The sequence below is a fragment of the Cannabis sativa genome, chromosome 3 (assembly GCF_029168945.1).
Source record: "Cannabis sativa cultivar Pink pepper isolate KNU-18-1 chromosome 3, ASM2916894v1, whole genome shotgun sequence".
Taxonomy (NCBI): domain Eukaryota; kingdom Viridiplantae; phylum Streptophyta; class Magnoliopsida; order Rosales; family Cannabaceae; genus Cannabis; species Cannabis sativa.
The window spans coordinates 44,286,769-44,306,904 of NC_083603.1; the positions used below are offsets into that span (position 1 = coordinate 44,286,769).

General features: G+C 30.5%; 2 protein-coding genes across 2 annotated transcripts; both read right to left on the reverse strand.

The window, feature by feature from the left end:
• Positions 1 to 4,136: 4,136 nt before the first annotated feature.
• LOC115710385 (beta-glucosidase 13-like) lies at positions 4,137 to 9,758 on the reverse strand. The gene is made up of 14 exons (XM_061112578.1): positions 9,680 to 9,758; positions 9,490 to 9,560; positions 9,337 to 9,403; positions 8,294 to 8,352; positions 8,083 to 8,158; positions 7,869 to 7,946; positions 7,664 to 7,751; positions 7,295 to 7,550; positions 6,383 to 6,498; positions 6,051 to 6,265; positions 5,918 to 5,949; positions 5,728 to 5,833; positions 5,019 to 5,127; positions 4,137 to 4,923 (listed from the first exon to the last, which is right to left on the reverse strand). The coding sequence occupies exons 1-14, from the start codon at positions 9,756 to 9,758 to the stop codon at positions 4,584 to 4,586; spliced, it is 1,692 nt and encodes a 563-aa protein (XP_060968561.1). The 3' UTR covers positions 4,137 to 4,583.
• A 4,431-nt stretch (positions 9,759 to 14,189) lies between these two features.
• Positions 14,190 to 19,830, reverse strand: LOC115710386 (beta-glucosidase 12-like). Its single transcript, XM_030638755.2, has 13 exons — positions 19,732 to 19,830; positions 18,431 to 18,497; positions 18,277 to 18,335; positions 18,109 to 18,184; positions 17,939 to 18,016; positions 17,756 to 17,843; positions 17,423 to 17,681; positions 16,753 to 16,868; positions 16,438 to 16,649; positions 16,250 to 16,285; positions 16,041 to 16,142; positions 15,835 to 15,943; positions 14,190 to 15,295 (listed from the first exon to the last, which is right to left on the reverse strand). The coding sequence occupies exons 1-13, from the start codon at positions 19,828 to 19,830 to the stop codon at positions 15,118 to 15,120; spliced, it is 1,479 nt and encodes a 492-aa protein (XP_030494615.2). The 3' UTR covers positions 14,190 to 15,117.
• Positions 19,831 to 20,136: the final 306 nt, after the last annotated feature.

Here is a 20,136-nt window from a genome sequence, read left to right on the forward strand (position 1 = left end):
CGGTAATCTTGAGTTGTTGGCTGTCACCACTACGCGACCACCTTTATATTCTATCATGTCTTGCAACTTCTCTTCATCTCCTGTCATATGATTTGAGCAGCCAGAGTCGACTATCCAATCGTTATTGTAGTCGATCTTTCCCCGGAACAAGGCATGTCAAAGCTAATTCTTCTTCCTCCACTGCGAATGATGCTTCTGCGTCCCATTCTTCATCACTTGTCCTTTCTGCATTTGATGTGGCTGCATTGTCTTCTGCAGTTTTCTTCTTGAACCAACAACTTTTAGCCATGTGGCCATACTTGCCACAGTTGTAGCATTTTCCATCAAATTTATTGTTATTCTTTGATTAACCACCCCGTTTGTCTTTATTTTGAGCTCCCCCTGTTTGGGAGCTCCCATTATGACTATCATTGTCATCATGTTTTCTAGTATTTCTACTAGTATTTGGTCGGGGTCGTCCTTTCTTGTCTCTACTAAAGAGTGCTTCTTCGTCACTCTTTAATGAGACTCTAGACGTTTGCTTAGCTAACGCTGGTCACGCCAAGTTTTCTAACTCAACAAGAGAAGGTTGGCTTGGCCAACCTTGTATTGCAGCAATAAAAGTTCTATATTCTGGCCTTAATCCATGAAGGAATAATTGCGGCAAAAGTCCCCAAAAACTTGAGGTTGATGCCGATTAGTCCTCAACCTCAAAAATTGGCGGTGAAAATACCTAAGGTCCCAATTTTTGTTTGTCTGTTGGTCCTTTTTCTAACGGATCCGTTAAATTCAAATGAAATGCCACGTGTCAAATTTTTATTGGTCCAAATAATAATTTTAATTAAAAAAAATTTAAATAAAATAAAAAACTAAAAAAAAAACATTTTAAAATCATAAATTTATTATTTTTTTCTTTTTTTTTTCTTATTCATCTTTTTCATGAACTCAGTCAGCCACGAGGGTTCGATCGGAACACCACCACGAGATCTTTGAGACCTGGAGAAACCATTCATAAATTTCATCTTGAGACTAATGATAGTCATAAAATTATTTTTTTTTTCTTTTGTTTCTTTTTCTTTTTTCTTTCTCCTTATTCACCCTCACTGCCCATAAACCACCCATATAAAAAACTCACCACCCACATCCACCATCTACAACAGTATACGATTCCCATTTAAATAAATAAATAATTAATCAATAATGATTGATGATGAAGATGAATCCTAACAAATCTCAACATTCTCATCTCAACAATCAATAAACTAAAAAGAATTATTTTAAAATCATCAAACAACTTTTTTTATTCTTTTTTTCTTCTTTTCTTTTTCCTCTTCGTTAGGATTCTTCTTTCAGCCACACATTATTCTTACCCATCCTCAAATTTTGGTATATAAAATAAATCCAAATATATATTAATGTAGAAAAAAAAATACAGTAAAGATTCAAAATGTTCTTATTCCATTCCCAGTAAACCTAAACCCATTCTGAGTAAAAAAACCCAAAATGGAAAATCAAATTCCCAGTAAACCCAAACCCAGATTTAACTCACACATCAGAAAAAAAATCAAACTATACCCGAATTGAAATCTTCGTCTTCATCTTCTTCTTCTCTGTCCATGTCTCTTTTCACAAGCTTAGATCGCATAAGGAGAGAGATGAAAGAGGATTTGGGCTTCAATGGTCTCGGTCTAATCACCGTCGGAGAGCGATCTGTGAAGATGCTCCATAAACATTGTTGATGAGGGCCGATTGGCTCGCCGTAGACGGGATCGAGGATGATGACAGGAAATGGCAAGCTCAAAACGTGGTTTGGGTTTTTAATGCAAGAGTTGTTTATGTGTGTCTATGCTCCATGAAGAAGGAAGGTCTTATGCTCCACAAAGAAAAAAAAGTGGGCTGGGGTCGAGCTCATGGTGGTGGTGGTGGAGGAAGCTGAACAAGGAACAAAGAGTTTTTGAAAGAAAACAAAAACTGACCAAATCGTGGTCTTTCCTCCATGAAGAAGAAGAAGGAGAAAAACAAATAAAAAATAAAATAAAAATAAAAATAAAAGTGTTAAAGTTTTTATTCATTTTTTAATAAATTAATTATTATTTAAATTATTTAAATTCTTTTTAATTAAAAATATGATTTGGACCAATAAAAATTTGACACGTGGTATTTCATTTGAATTTAACGGATCCGTTAGAAAAAGGACCAACAGACAAATAAAAATTGAGACCTTAGGTATTTTCACCGCCAATTTTTGAGGTTGAGGACTAATCGGCATCAACCTCAAGTTTTTGGGGACTTTTGCCGCAATTATCCCATCCATGAATAATAATTCTTCTAATTCTAGCATCTGACATGCCAGCACCAGAGTCTAATGCAGAGATTTCGCGACAAAGAGATTTTACCTTGGTGAAGTATTGGTTGATCGTCATGTCGCGTTGCCTGATTGAGAGAAGCTCATTCTCCAGAAGCTGCAATCTTGTATCATTCTTCTTGGTGAACAGCGATGCAAAAGTATCCCATGCTTCCTTCGGTGTCTTCGCCGGTCTGATGTGCTCCAACATCTCATCTTCGACTGTGGTCCGAATCGCAAACATGGCTTTGCCCGCTTTAATCTTCCATTTCTTTAAAGCGGATGCATCCTCTGGTTGTGTGACTTCATTGCCACCAACGATCTCCCATAAGTCTTGGCCTTGGAGATATGCCTCCATGTGCATCGACCACGTGTTGTAATTTTGGTTGTTAAGTTTCTTAATTCCGCCGACCACTTGAAGGTCACCCATCGTGCAAACTCTGTAGTATTAAACCACACACGATCACTCTAAGAAACTCAACAAAGGACTTTCGGAACGAACTCGATCCGGCTCTGATACCACTTGTTGGACACCACAACACGTGAAAATGTAATTACTTTATTATTGAAAAAGTAATTACACCAAGACTTAGAACACTTTTTACTAGACTACAATACACCAAATACTCACACTCTTATTTTAATACTATACACTTTTACAACACTCTTGTTTATAACTCACACTTTTGAAAGACTTTAGGGACACTTTAGAACACACTCTCACTCTTTTGAACACACTTTGAAGACACTCTTGTTGGATGCACAACTTGAAGACCCATGACCCCTATTTATACTACTCAAAAGAAACCAACTATAATATTCTAGATAATTCTAACTAATTGTGTTACTAAAATATTCTTGAAACTTCTAATGACTATTACTCTCTGTGATTCTGGAAAATTCTATAATATTACCAAAATGATAGAAAGTTCTAGATACTTGTAGAGTAGGTGTTGATCTTTAACAAATATCGCCAATAATAATTAGTAATACTTATTTGTTGCAAAATAGTAATCTAAACACATACGGTGTTGAATTTTACTATATTAATGGTGGTGTGGTTTACTTAAAAGAAATTTGGATGGAAAATAGTTTATTGCTAGAGATGTATATGGATTTGTTTGATTAGATTTTAATTTTTTTAAATTAAATTATTATTACGATTTTTTTAAAAATTTAAACTATACTAGACTAATTAAATCATCAAACCAAGTTCAAACCCATAATTTGTATTACATACTTGTTTTATTTATTTTTTTACATTAATTATTTATTTTTTTAATTATTTTTTTTTACTTTTAATAAATTTATAATACATAAATAACAATAAAAAATTATTATCATTACATATCAATATTCTATTAAAGTTGTTCCTAAATATCAACACTTTGCCTAAAATAACATATATATATATATATATATATAAAATTTGGTTCAAATTAATTAGAGTTTGGAACCACAAATTATGAATTATATAAACACTTCTATTAATTTCTATTATGTTGTTTTGTTTTGTTAGAATGCCAATTGAATAGTTTTGTGAACATTTTATTTGTATTAAAAAATTTTCTTTTCTCTAATTTTATTACCAAATTTACTTTCTGTTTTTGTTATTCCCAACCAAAAGTGAACTTAATATTTGTTAAAAAAAAAAAGTGGTCTTAATATCTTCTTCAATTTACACATCACACTATCAAATTTGCTCGAGACCTTATCAAATTTACTTGATAGTTGACTTGACTTACAAAAAAATTACTCAAAAAAATTATTTAATATATTTTTTTTCTTTGAAGAAACGGAAGCAATTTAAAAATTAGAAAATACTAATTTAGATTGATAAAGTTCCATTTAAATATATATTTATAGAAGTTTTTAAACTTTTAGCCTTCAAAGTGCATAATAGTGGGCTTTTTTGAACAATGCCAACCTTTACAAAGACGTATTTTTTGTAACAAAGTAATAAGTACACATTTCAATATAGAGAAACCACATACCTATTTACATTTTATTTGTAGAACACTAGAACATCAATTCATAAATGCAACAACAAAACAAAGTTAAAAAACCTGGTGGTGGTGGTGGAGGTGAGTTTCTTGCTACCGTGCGCACTATGGCGGTGCGGTTTTTTGTCGGGTCTATCAACGGTGAAAATGATAATTCGAACGAGAGTTTTTGTTGCGAATCCTAGGGTGAAAGATGTGAGGTGCAAGGGTGAAGAGACAAATTAGTTTTGGATGTAGTGAGATTCGCCCGAGTTGATTCAACTCGGGCGAGTTTTGAGTTTTGAAAAGGCGGGTGGGGTGGGTTTTACCCGTCGGGCCGTTAAATGGGCCTTTCGGGTAGGTCTTATGCGTCGGGCTGGAAAATGGGCTTTTCGGGTAGGTTTTACACGTTGGGCCGGGTAATGGGCTTTTTGTGTAAGCCTATTTACAGATCCTTTCAAGAATGTAGGAAGCCATAAAGCAGATTGTTTGGGATAACGTCTACAATTATCACTATAATCAACAAAGTATAATCCATATCTCACTTTATACCCACTTCCCCATTCAAAGTTGTCTAATAGTGCCCAATAGAAGTAACCTTTCACATTTACACCATTCCTAAACCAAATTAAAAGAAGAAAAAAAACCATTAATACCAATAACAAAGCCTAATTGATTAACTATAGATTAAACTCAAAATAACATTTACTTACTTCATTGCTTGATTAGTGTAGTACAAATGCTGAAGAATATAGTTGATCCGAGCTGGGTCTTTAAGTGATTCTTTCAGAGGTCTTTCTGGGATATTTCCATCTGGATATCCTGCATATTTAAGTATTAAAATACATTATATTACACTAAAATAAAAAAAAAAAAAACTTATTTAAAAAAAAAACAAATGAAAACTAACGAGTTTTTTTACGGCTAAATATTCTTAACTATCACTTGATTTGCACTTAACTTTCTAAATTTAAATTTTGACGGTAAAACTCTCCAAACTACTAAACTGCTTGCAAATTTAAGATGTTATTTATTTTTCACAATTAATTATTAATATAAATTACTTATGTGTACTTTTTTTTTTACATGTGTCAAATTTATATCGGTATACCTAATATTATTATTTAAGAAATATAATATTTTTATTTTTTTTAAATATTTATTTTTTTATTTTTATAATTTTATTAAATTTTAAAAATAATTTTTAAATAATAATATTAGGTGTACTAATATAAACGTGTCATGTGTATAAAAGTGTACACATAAGTAGCCTATATGGGTGACACCTTAAATTTGGTACTAATTTAATAGTTTGGAGGGTTTTACCGTCAAAATTTAAACTTAAAGAATTAAGTACAAGTAAAATAACAATTGAGATGATTTAGCCGTCAAAAACTTAAAATTAATTAATTAAATTGTAACCATTCTCTGTGATGTAAATAGTGGGATTTTGGTATTTTATCTTCATGTACTCCAAAACTTTCTGTAGCCCTCGTGGATAACTGTACACATATCCACTCCCTTCAGACTGTACAAATCATTAAATAATTAACAAATTCAGCAAAAATCATATGGAGAAATTAATTTTTGTTTAATATATTAAAATACTTGCCTTGGGACCTATTAGAACTCCATTTTTATCAACTGAAACAATATAACACAAAACTATTGAGATCAATAAACAATATATATTATAAAAATATGTGATATTTATTTATGTATAAATATTATTGTAAGTACTATACCTGCTAGTGTTACTAAGGAATCTCCAATATAGTGTTTATTTTGGTCTGGTTTATCAGTTTTAAAGGCATATCTAGATGTATAGTAATTGACACCAATAAAATCCAATGATCCCTTTACCAAATTCTTCTCTTCCAAAGTAAAACTTGGTAGCCTCTCACCAACATATTCTCTCATCACTTTTGGATAATCTCCATATATCAGTGGTTCCAAATGCCTAAACATTACTTAAATTAATCATTTGTAAAACAAAATTTATAATTGACCAAAATTAATTAACATGGTAATTAATTAAAGAAAAGTAATTTGATTAGAAGCTCTATTATTATTATACCATCCAAAAAGAAATTTCAAGTATCTTTCTGCAGCTGCTATGTCATCTGGTGTGTTGTTTAAAGGCTCCATATACTCTCCAACAACAACAATTCCAATTTCTCCTCCTTGTTGTGCCTGGAATTAGTAATAAATATTTTTACAAATAGGCATAACAAAATTGCAGATTCATTTTAGCATTAATTATTACTTGCCCTCTTAATGCCAAGCACTAATATAGATGAGAAATGCTAAAGGGTACCAGTGGTGCCTAGCACGTGTCAATATTGTTATTGGTCCAACTAAATATTGGGTCTTATATAATTTAATATAATAGTTTTTAGGGAGTATCGCTAGCTAATCGCAACGCGACATATTGCAAAGGTGCTAAGCACCACTGGTGCCTAATAGCAATGCTCTAATATAGATAGCCAACATTTTTTATATTTATTATTTAATTAGGTGGCGTTTTGTAACATTTTTGTTTTTAAATTTTTTAATCGAAAAATAAAAATAAAATTTTTGTTTTGAAAAATAAAAATGCATTTTATAATCACTTTTGTTTTTCAATTTTAAAAACAAAAAATAAAAGTGTGTTCTGTAAATTTTATTTTTATTTGTTGATTTTATTTAAGTTGGATTCGGATCAAAAGCCAGGTCTAGGATCTGAGGTTGGGGCTAGGTCCGTTTGGGTTCCAAGTTCTAAGTTGGAGCTAGAGTCTAAATTATTGATTAAGAAAAAAATTGTTTAAAAAAATTTAGAAAGTAATTTTTGTTTTCAAAATTTTGATTCTCAACTAAAAAATTAAAAAACAAAAACAATTTTATAAAATATAATTTTAGAAAATATTTTCAATTTTTACTATTCTTTAGTATTTTTATTTTTTTTGTTAATTTATAAGAAACTAGTTGTACATATATGTAGCTATCTTACTTGGTACTTTTGTTTATAGAGCTTTGCAGCTGCAGCATGAGAAAGGACAAAGTGGTGGCCTACAATGTAAGGTTCAATGGATGAGTTACCGGCCGGACATGGACCGGCGGGCGGCGGCAATGAACATCTTCCCGGTGCACCTTTCCCTAAGTCATATCCAAGTGCCACCACAAATGGTTCATTAATTGTTATCCAGTGTTTTACTCTGTCTCCATATGTTTTGAAAAGAAGTTCACTATAGTCCTTGAAGTCATTTCTGTCAAAAATTAAAAAAAAAAAAAAGTAGTACCCATTTTTATTAGGAGACTAAATTCAATATAAAAGTGATGTGTTGAAATTAATATAATTATTATTAGTGAGGTTGCTTACACAATTTGGGGACTCAAAAAGCTACCATACTTGTCTTCAAGAGCTTGAGGTGTGTCAAAATGTAATATTGTCACAAATGGTTTCAACCCTACGTGACAATCAAACCATATTATATATCAGTAAAATTTATTAATTATTAAAATTATATAAGAGTAAAATAATGGAAAATAAGCATGTAAATAATGATTAATTTGGTATTAATTACCATTTGCTATTAGTTCATTGATCAAATTGTTGTAGTAATCAATACCCTCTTGGTTTATTCCACCGCTTAATGAACCCTCTGAAGAAATACAAGTTTTCTAAAAACTCAATACAAATAAAATTATTACCTTATAAAATTATTATTATTATTATTATTATTATTATTATTATTATTATTATTATTATTATTATTATTATTGTCTAAATAAACTTACTTGGCAAAATTCTGGACCAAGAAATGGAAAATCTGTAAGAATCGACTCCTAGGTCCTTTAAGAGCTTTATGTCTTCCTATATGAATATAACATATATGCATAATATATATATTAGTAATTAATTATAAAATTTTAAGCTGTTAAATTGTTTATAGGTTCAAATTAGATCAATAGAGTGGTATAATAATAGTATTTTAAGTTCTCTACATACCTTATATCGTTTGTATGAATCAGTTGCAGTCAAAGTGTTATTTCCATCTCTAATGTTGCCTAACCAAAAAATAAGAAAAAAAATTATATATTTATGTATATATATAAATAGGGATATGATTTTGTCCCGTGATGTACTTTCACGGAATGTATTCTGTGGTACATTAGATGGATCTCAGGGTACATTAAATGAATGTCAGGGTACGTTTCTACTTTTTAACCCCAATTACTCATAGATCAATCTCAGCCGTCAGATCAAATAACTCTCTCATCTGACGGCTGCCGTACATTACGGATTACAATCCGTGAAAGTACAATAACATGACAAAATCATATTCCTATATAAATAATTGATTTGCATTGTGGAAAAAATAAGTGGAGAACTGAACTATTTCCTGAAGGAAGCTAACTGTCTAATTAAAATGTATATACATGATAGTCATAATATATTAGTTGTTTAAAAATGAAAATTATTTTATATACTATTTTAATTTTATAGTTTGGGTTGCTGTGATGGTTTTTATGTGGATTGTTATGTAGATTTTAGTTACGATTTAAATTGCTCTTTAGTTGCTATGTAAGTTACTATCTAAATTTTCGTAAAATTGTTAAAAAAAATACTTTTAAAATGTAAAAATAAAAAAATCCCAACAACTATATTTGTTTTAATATAAAAAAAGCCAAACAACTACAAAACCATTTAAAAATATTAAATTTAATAATTTGAGACCATCCCAATTGACCCTCAGAGTAAAAACAAACTTCTCCACAAAAGAGTAGTATTGAGGATTGTTACAAGTACTAGTGGTTTAATGTAAATAATTAGTTTAATTCAGAAAAAAAAAATACAAATAATTTGTGCTATTAAAATGTAGTGTCTTGTAAATAATTAACGATAATTATTAAATTAAAATATATAAAATTTGATAATTAATTATACCAATAATAATATAATATTTCGTGATAATACTAAATACGATTAGTGACAGCAATTAAGCATTTTCCACCTAATTCAAATGATTAAGGTTATATATTTAATCAAACCTGGGGTAGCAGCATAGGTGTCCCAAATACTTGGTGTCCTCCCTCCTTGGTTTCCTGACCCTTCAATCTGTCATTAACATCATAATTAATCACATTCATATATATGCATAACAAATATATCTATATAAATAAACAAACATCTTTTATACATACTTGTTGGGCTGAAGTAGCAGCTCCAAAAAGAAAATCTCTTGGAAAATCAGATCTCTTGATATTCAAATCACCTTCATTTTTAATAATCACATATAAAAAAAAGTGTCATTATATAACTTTAGATTAATTAATTAGATTAAAGAAACTTTAATTACATGAAACTTAATCATAATAGTTTAATATTATTAACCTAGAGCTGCTGCTTTTGTATAGGAGGAAATGAACAAAGCCACAACAAGGGATCCAAGAAAACTCAATGGAGCATTCATTATTACCACCAGTACAACTGGTAATAATACTGAATATTACCAATTAATTATGGGTTTTATTTTTGCCTTACTTCTCAAAAACCTAAGTGGATATATATAGATATATATATATAGATATATCAATATATATATACTTATTTATTTATTATTGCTACCACCAAAGAAAAACTAAATCCAACAAAATTGACTCAAAATTAGAATTACATTATGCATTTGCAGTGAGGAAAATAAGGACAGGTCGAGACATTGTTTTAATATATGTGAAAAAGTAACGAAATATAATAATAAATTGATAAAGCAAGCAACTAATTAAAAATTATCTCTTTCATATATATGATAACAACTAACTGTATAGTAACATAAGACAGAATTAATAACCACTAATTTCTAGTGTTTCAAAAGAATCACCGTGGTAACCACTAGTTAAAATTTGACGGTGTATCTTTTGAGTTGTAATAAAACAACGAATAAAAGCATAATAAAACCAAATGATACATGTATCTTAATTAAGGGATTATTTCCAAAATACCCAAAAATAATAAAAAGTTAGGGTTTTTGTGGAATACTGTTTTTTTTTTTTTTTTACATCAAAAGTTGTGTATATAAAGTTAAGTTACCAATCAATGTAAATTGATCAAGATCATTAATATATACAAAATCACACTGATTTATTTACTCTGATTTTGTTTTCTCTCACATTGTATTAGTCACCTTCAAGATTCTTTATCTTCACAAATGTCACTTTTGCCAGTACATTTTTGTGCTTGCAAAAGTTAGTATTACACTGGTAAAATAAAATTTACTTGTAATGTGTTGGCAAAAAGGGGTTGGCAAATCAATATTGGTATTAGAACTTTTGTGAGCATAAAATGAAAAGTGCTGGCAAAAATAACTTTTCCTAGCGCGTAAATGCGCTGGTAAAAGTTAGATTTTAGCCACTACAAATGTACGCTGGTAAAACTTTGACCTCTTTGCTGCCGTTAGCTTTGCGAAATGCGCCGCAAAGGCGAACCGTGCCGCTAAAAGTGCCGACATTTCGTAGGTCATCTTCCATGGTAGACTCAGCTTCGTCTCAACCAACCACTAATATCAAAAACTCGTTACCGAAAACAAACTCTCTTTTAGTAAAACTTGACAAAAATAACTTTCTCCCTTGGCGTCATCGTCATCAAGTCTATGCTGCCATTAAAGGCAATCATTTACTTAAATTTCTTTATCCTTCTGCTCCACCAAAATTTCTCACTACTAAAGATGAACATTGTGTTAGTGATGAATTTCTTGAATTTAACATTTATGATAGTCTTCTCGTTTCTTGGCTCTTACCCTCCATGTCCGAAAATATTCTCACTCTCACATGATTGGTTGCAATAGCTTAGATTTGGTCCACTCTTAAAAAATATTATTAAGCTCAAAATCAAGCCAAGATCAGCCAATTTTGTACGCAACTTCATCGCACTCGTCTTGCTGGCAACCTTAATGATTATCTTCTTCAAATTAAGCACCTTGTATGTTCTCTTGCCTCAATCAGTCATGTTCTACCTCCTCAAGACCACATCGAAGCGATCTTTAATGGCCTACCTTGCCATTACTTTATTTTTATCACATCTCTATCAACTCAAAATGACACTTATTCTGTTATTGAGGTTGAATCTCAGTTAGTGGCTTATGAAGCGCAAAATGAAACTCAAGATCTGGAGTTGGATATCTTAAAACCCGAAGCTAATTTTGCAACTCAGACCAAGCCTGCTCCAAATCAGCCTAATCATTCCTCTCCACCACCTCTAACACCTTCTTTTCACAATGGTGACCGTGAATCTTTTTCTCCTCCTCCAAATTATGGCGGATACTACGGATCTAGTCAATACAGTGGCTACAACATGCCTCCTCCATCACCTTATCCTCAATCCTATGCTCCTCAAGCTCCCTATGGTGGTTATCGTGGTGGTTGAAGCTACTCCACTCCAAAAACTCAGTACCAGCTTTGTCACAAGCTTGGACACGCTGTTAAGCAGTGTTTTTATCGATTTGATAAGTCATCAACAAGTCTTGAATCATTTCAAGGTTTTAATGACTCTATTTCAGTTGTAGAATATGCAGGTGATGCTTGCTACTCCTAAAACTGTGAGTGACAATAGTTGGTACCCTGACTCAGGAGCCACACATCACTTACCATCTAATGTTAACAATCTTGCCACCACTCGAGACTACCAAGGCTCAGACCAGATCTAAATGAGAAATGGCTCAGGTTTGCACATTCAACACGTCGGTGAAACTATTCTTGTTTCTCCCTTCACTTCCCAAACTCTTTATCTTAATAATCTTCTTCATGTTCCAAACATAACAAAAAATCTTGTCAGTGTCTCTAAATTTGCTAAGGATGATCATGTTTTCTTTGAGTTGATCCTAATCACTATTATGTGAAAGACAAGGTTACTATGAAGATTTTTTTTAGTTGGTAGTATTGATAAAGGCTTCTATAAGTTTGATCAGTGTCAATCTCTACCATCTTCTAACTCAAATTCAAATGTCACTCCTTCCAATTCTATTGCTACATTGACCTATAACTCTAACATTCATTGTTTTCATGTCTGTTCTAATGTACCTATGTCTCAATTCTCTTTGTGGCATAATATATTAGGTCATTCAACTAAAATACAGTCATATTTGTAATGAACAATTGTAATATTTCCAATAATAATAATATATAGTAGATTTTTTTTTAATGGATATAGGTACTATATTAGTTTTGTTGATGTTTATTCTAGGTACACCAACTGTCGCAAATTCTTTATATGTCACTTAAAAATTGAAGCAATTAAAAAACTTTTTTTGTAGTAGTGTGGATTTGAACACAAAACAGCTCCACACCTTGTATGCAAGCTTCGCAAGGCTTTATATGGACTAAAGTAGGCTCCCAGAGTTTGGTTTGAGAAGTTGCAACATTTTCTTCTTTCCTTTGGCTTCTCCTCTTCCAACGTAGACCACTCATTATTAATTCAACATACTCATTCATTAATAATATTGGTATTGGTGGATGTTGATGATATCCTGATCACTGGCAGTAATAAGGATACCATCTCTCAAGTGATTAAGGCTCTGAATGATCAATTTTCTCTCAAAGACTTAGGAAAACTCAATTATTTTCTTGAAATAAAGGTATCCTACACCTCTGAGGGTATGCATCTATCATAGTCTAAGAGTGTAAAGGATCGTTATGCAAAGCTAAGATGCAAGGTGCTAAGTCTTCTGCAACACCAATGACTATTGGTCTAAAATTATCTGCTTATGATAGTGAACATGTTGAAAATCCCTATCCTTACAAATTTATTGTGGGGGCTCTCTAGTACCATATAGTGTAAATAAAGTATGCCAGTTTATGCAAAATCCCTTACAAGTTCATTGGATTGCAAGAATCTTGAAATATGTTGGTGCTACCTTAGATTATGGTTTGCATCTTACAAGGCCTTCTAATTTTGAGTTTCCGTGATGCTAACTAGGTTGCGAGTCCAGATGATTAAAGATCTACTTCTGGTTTTGTGGTTTATCTTGGAGGCAACCTTATCACCTAGCAATGTAAGAAACAACATATTGTTTCCAAGTCGAGTAGAGGTAGAATACAGAAGCCTTGCCATTACAGTTGCAGAAATTTCTTAGCTGCATTCCCTGTTTGCTAAATTACAAAATTAGTTTCCCAAGCCTCCTGTCATCTGGTGTGACAACCTTAGCACAATTATGCGTACGCTCAATCCAGTTCTACATACTTAAACAAAGCACATAGAATTGAATCATTACTTTGTCAAAGAAAAGGTTCATCAAAAGCTCATTAAAATCAAGAATGTCCCTTGATCAATGTGACAGTCAGTAGTCTCGTGATCCGTAACGGGAAATACCGGGTAAGCTGTACAATCCCACATCGCCTGGGAAAGGTCAAGTGGGATGATTCTGAGGCTGTGTGGGTATGGGACTACACAGTTGAAGAGAGTTTAAATGGATTGATTGGTACTACCTATATCAACAAGGTGCATCTTGTTTTTCGGTAGCCCATCTCGAAAGAACTCCACAGTTAAGCGTGCTTGACCTGGGGTAATTTCAGGATGGGTGACCTCCTGGGAAGTTTTCCCAGGAAGCGTGTGAGTGAGGACAAAGCACGCTGGAAACACTCGTGTTGATCTTTAGGGTCAGTCATCAATCCAGGAAGCAGCCATAGTGGCGTACCCGTGTATAAGAGTCATTAGTCCGTGGGTGTAAGGACCCAATAGAGACTTGAAATGGGGACGTTACAATCAAATAATTAATGGCCTAACTAAAACTATCTAAAGCACCGAATTCTCATTATTCAGAATCAAACTGACAATTGAAATTGGCTCAATTGTCAGTTTGAGAGAGCCTGTTAGAGTGTGTTAGTTTTATCATATTAGAGTGTTAGAGTTGTTGTTAGTTGGTCAATTCTGCTATTTGTCCAACTGCCTTCTCTTACAAACTTGTATTCGGTTTTCTGTTATCTTGAGCTTGAGCTCACTATTGTATATACAGTTTGATGACTTGATTGAGTAATGAAAAGCTTCATTCTCTTACAAATCTTTTCCTCTCTTTCTCTCTTTCTCAATGTCTTTCTTTCTGTCCAAACATGTCTAGAAGATTTAATACTCATACAATAGAAGGCATTCGAATCCAACCCAAATAAATTAAAGAAGGATGTCCCTATATCTTTTCTTGTCTTCCTTTTTAATCATGCTAACATTTTCCTAAAATTAATTAAGCGTTTTATGATTAACTAATTTATAAATTTAACACTCAATGATGATGCCTATACAATACTAGCTTAGATGTATATAAAACTATGCACAACAATACCCAATTCCTCAATTTGCAAACCTTCATATATAATTGTAATCATAATTATTAAGTACGTCTTCTTGAACAATAGCAAGACAAAGACAAGAAGAGCTTTACATATGCATGCATGGAGCTTTCATAGAGGTATTTCATCTATATATTGACAATTAATTTGATTTTTAACTCATAGTACACTTATTCATATTATCACTATATCATGTTGTTAACCTCATTATAACACATTTACACATTAAAACTCAATTGTCCATTCCATGATCTAAAATTTATACATTTGAACCTCTGCCTCAGTCTCTAACTTCATCATCTAAAAGTTCTTACTTTTACTCAATCATCATGGTATACACTTGGTAACTAATTAAGAGGGATAAGTTGAATCATTTTTTTTTCAAGTGATGTTTTGGATTAATTACAATAATATTAATTGATGATAAAATATTTGTTGTTGTTGAGTAGAACCAAATTAATCCCAACTGATCTTCCTCTTTCGGAGGCTAATGAAGTGTCATTTAGGGTTTTGTTTCAAAAATGTAGGAAGCCATAGAGCAGATTGTTTGGGATATCGTGTAAGATTATGAGTGTAATCAACAAAGTATAATCCATATCTATTTGTATATCCACTTCCCCATTCAAAGTTGTCTAATAGTGACCAATAAAAGTAACCTTTCACATTAACACCATTCCTGAACCAAACAAAAAATAAAATCACTTATTATTAGTCAATTATATCATTAGTTCAGTATATATATTAAAGAAATATTTGTACAAAAAACATTTAAAGGGGAATTTTCATTTTATGGTTTTTTGGGGAAAAGTTGGTCAAAATGTGTTTTTTTTTTTTCAAAAAAGTCATTTTATAGAAATTTTTTCAAAGAAAAAAGTTAAAAAAAAAATACATGAAAAACAGATTTTGAGGGGTAACACACTGAACTATTTTTCTCATATTTTTGGAAAAAAAAAATCATATTCTTACATGCATTGTATTTGTGTATCAAATATCATATATTTTTTTTTTTCCATATATTAGATACTAAAAAAAATTGTGTATACATATTTTTGATAATTTTTGTCGTAAACTGTTATTGTAAATAAAATTAGCAGAAAGTATTTACCTTATAACAAAAAATTAATATTAACTAGCTGTGTATAATCAAAAATAAATTTGAGTGTATTTTGAGTAAAACTTATATATTTTGGTATATATAATGATATGATGAGTTACTTTATTGCTTCTTTAGTGTAGAATAAATGTTGAGTAATGTAATCAATTCGAACTTGATCACTAAGTGAATCTTGAAGTGGTCGATCTGGGACATTTGCATCAGGATATCCTGCAAAAATCAAGATTAATAATATTGATTAATTACCTAATTAAGAATTAATATAAGATAAGAACCACATGAAATTAATAATATGTTTATATCTTACCATTCTCTGTAATGTAAATTACAGGGTTTCTGTATTTTATATTCATGTACTCCAATAGTTTTTGTAACCCAATTGGATAACTGTACACATATCTATTTCCTTCTGCCTGAAAAATACCATAAAGAAAAAAAATTATAATCTCATTACAAATAATGTAAATAATAGGGTAATTAGCTAGCTTTATAATTTTTTTTGTATTTTAAAAATACTTGCCTTTGGACCAATTAGAACGCCATCTTTCAAAGCTGAAACAATTTTTCACAAAATATTATATATCATAATTAAGTAACATTTATTATAAAAAAATACTATAATTTCACTTTCAAGTTGGATTCTCAATTTGATATACTTAATATATTTTTATATGAAAAGTAAATATATAGGGTAATTTAAGTACTTGTGATTGTTGCTAAGGAATCCCCAATATAGTGTTTTGGCTCCACTGGTTGAGATTTATAAGCATATCTTGAGGTGTAGTAGTTGACCCCAATGAAATCTAAAGACCCTCTTATCAACCTCTTCTCTTCTATAGTGAAAATTGGTAATCTCTCTTGAACATAATCTCTCATGATTTGTGGATAATCTCCAAATATCAATGGTTCCAAATACCTAATATCATATTACAAAATACTAATCAAAATTCAAATAATATGAAACTAATTGTGCACTACATCAATATTTTATCATGCATAAAATTATAAATACTAATTACCATCCAAAAAGAAAATCCATGTATCTTATTGCAGCTGCTTTATCATCTTCTGTGTCTGTTAATGGTTCCATAAACTCCCCAACAACAACAATGCCAATTTCTCCTCCTTGTATTTTCTACAACAATATATTAAAAATGAATATTTTACTATAATGATTGAAAAATTAATGTTTACTATATTAATGTTTTTTTTTTCAATTTTAATATTTTTAATTTAATAATCAAATTAATTAAAATTTTAAAAGAAAAGTAATTATCTAGATAGATTTTTTTTAGGGTACCATTTTGGACCATGTGTTTTGCAAAAATTACCAATTGGATCCTCTATTTTGTTAAATGACAAAATAGATCATGTATTTTTTAAAATGGTAAAAATAAAACTCTGAGCTTAATTTTTGACAATTTTTTTTTAATATAACAAACTTGAAGATAATTTTTAACACGAACAGATACAGAAAACGTAAACAGTTTTGTCATATTACTTTTAGATCGGATTATTATTAAATTTTATTTTGACGAAAAATCAGTTCAGGGCCCATTTTGTCATTTAACAAAACAGAGGATTTAATTAGTAATTTTTGCAAAACACAAGGTCCAAAATTGTATTTATTTATTTTTTTATAATAAATTATTTTAAAAATAATTTTCCAAAAGAACATGTGTAGCTTACTTGGTACTTGGCCTTGTAGAGCTTTGCAGCTGCAGCATGAGCAAGGATAAAGTTATGGCTTACAATGTAAGGTTCTGTGGATGAGTTACCAACTGCCGGACATGGGCCGACAGGCGGCGGTAGCGAACATCTTCCCGGTGCACCTTTTCCCAAGTCATATCCCAGTGCAACCACAAATGGTTCATTAATTGTAATCCAATGTTTTACTCTGTCTCCATATGTTTTGAACAAAAGTTCACTATAGTCCTTAAAATCATCTCTGCAATAAAATAATAATAACATGAATTATGATTCAATAAAACACTAATTAACATCATAAGTGAGGCTGCTTACACAATTGGGCGACCCAAAAAGCCACCATACTTGTCTTCAAGAGCTTGTGGTGTGTCAAAATGTAAAATTGTGACAAATGGTTTCATGCCTACAAACAATCAAAACCATAATTATATGGTGTTTTAATTAGTAATGCTATTCAAAATAAGAAAAGAAATTTGTATACAAATATAACCCTCATACCATTTGCTATTACTTCATTGATCAAATTGTTGTAGAAGTCAATACCCTCTTGATTTATTCCACCACATAGTGAACCCTCTTGAACAAGTGAAAGAAAGTTTTCCAAACTTAGTACAAACAAATTTTTATTTATGATTAAATCATATTGTTTGGATATATAAATAACTTACTAGGCAAAATCCTTGACCAAGAAATTGAAAATCTGTAAGAATCGACTCCCAGATCCTTTAAGAGCTTTATATCTTCCTGTAAGAACAGAGCATATAATAATACATCATCAATTCAAGAGTAATGTATATTAATATTATATATAATAGTGGTTTAAGTTCTCTACAAACCTTGTATCTTCTGTATGAATCAGTTGCTATTAAAGAATTATTTCCATCCTTAATATTACCTGATCAAAATTAATAAACAGTATTGTATTATATAATTTGGATAAGAAATTAACTTTGAACTAATTAATTAGTCATAATTCTATTGAAAATTAACCAGGAGTTGCAGCATAGGTGTCCCATATACTTGGTCCTCTCCCACCTTCATTTCCTGAGCCTTCAATCTACCATATTATATATATAATCAATATATAAGTTCATACACAAAATATATAGGGTAAATATTATTTTAGGCCTTGTATTTTAGGGGTGTTCACAAAGTATCCGATCCAATCCAATCCGCACGATCCAATCCAATCCAATCCGCAAAATGCGGATATCCGCACTTGTGCGGATTGGATTGGATTGAAAAATCTAAAATCCGCACTTGTGCGGATTGGATGTTGTTTGACCTCAAAAAGTAACCGATCCAATCCAATCCGCACATAAATATATATATTTTTAAAAAATTATATTATGTAATATATATTAATTAAAAAAAAACACAAACTCCTAATTTCTTAATCTTTTTTAGTAATATATTGAGTTGGTGCATTTTATTTATTTTGTAATAAAAAATACAAGAAAAATAATTCTTATTCACATAGACACATACACATAAAGTTTAAATATATATATACTAGCTTATTTATTTTAGTAATTAGATACATATATATTTTAGTGTAAATCTAAAGATAAGTATATATATATTGATATATATGTATATTGGTTTAATTTGTATATAAATAGAGATGGAAATAGATTAGTATTGGAGATTAAAAAACAATAGTCTTTTTTTAATTTTTTTTCTATGAAATATTAAATAATTTATTATTAAAAAAGTAACCGATCCAAAATAACCGATCCAATCCGCACTATTGCGGATTGGATTGGATTGGATTTAAACTCTTATGCGGATCGGATTGGATCCAAAATATGAAATCCGCACTTAGTGCGGATTGGATGTTGTTTGACGAAAAAAGTGCGGATTGGATCGGATGAACACCCCTATTGTATTTTGTAAAAATTACATATTAGGCACTCTGTTTTGTTAAATAACAAATTAAATCCTATATTTTTCAAAATAGTATAAATAAGACACTAAATTGATTTTTTGTCAAAATAAAACTTAATAATAATCTAACTTAGAGGTGTTATGACAAAGCTGTGGTTAAATTTTTTACATTTGTCCGTGTTAAAAATTGTCTTCAAGTTGGTTATATTAAAAAAATTGTCGAAAATTAAGCTTAGAGTCTTATATTTATAATATTTTTAAAAATACAGGGTCTGTTTTGTTATTAAACAAAATAAATAATCTAAATAATAACTTTTACAAATTACATAATTGAAAATAGTATTTATCCAAATATATATACACATATAAGAAAATCAAAAATGAAAATGAAATAAGATGAATACTTGTTGTGCTGATGTAGCGGCTCCAAAAATAAAAGTACATGGAAAATCAGATCTCTTGACTTTCAAATCTTCATATCCATAGAAAAAAGAAAATGTCATAATTAATTCAGAAACAAAGTGTTGAATGTTTAATTGATTAAAATTAAAAGAAAAAAGTTATATTAAGAAGATGATGCTTATTATATACCATAATTAATTATTAATTACCTTGAACAGTTGCTTTTGCATGGAATACTAAGGAAGAAATGAGCAAAGTTAAGGCATAGATCCCAACAAGACTCTGTAAAATTTTCATGGCTTGTAGTGAATAAGCCATATGTTATATATTATTATGAGTGCTAATTTTGTTTTTCACTTTGCTGAAATTCTAATTTCTTATTATGTCTATATATAATATCTTATTTT

Excerpts from the sequence above, each read along its gene's own strand:
- LOC115710386 (XM_030638755.2), bottom strand. The coding sequence starts at position 19,830 with ATGACATTTTCTTTTTTCTATGGATATGAAGATTTGAAAGTCAAGAGA. Across the intron at positions 16,143-16,249 it reads TCTAATTGGTCCAAAGGCAA|AAGGAAATAGATATGTGTAC; the intron begins GTATTTTTAAAA and ends TTTTTCAGGCAG. Across the intron at positions 15,944-16,040 it reads AATTTACATTACAGAGAATG|GATATCCTGATGCAAATGTC; the intron begins GTAAGATATAAA and ends TGATTTTTGCAG.
- LOC115710385 (XM_061112578.1), bottom strand. The coding sequence starts at position 9,758 with ATGAATGCTCCATTGAGTTTTCTTGGATCCCTTGTTGTGGCTTTGTTC. Across the intron at positions 9,404-9,489 it reads CTGCTACTTCAGCCCAACAA|ATTGAAGGGTCAGGAAACCA; the intron begins GTATGTATAAAA and ends TGTTAATGACAG. Across the intron at positions 7,551-7,663 it reads TTTTTGAGTCCCCAAATTGT|AAATGACTTCAAGGACTATA; the intron begins GTAAGCAACCTC and ends AATTTTTGACAG.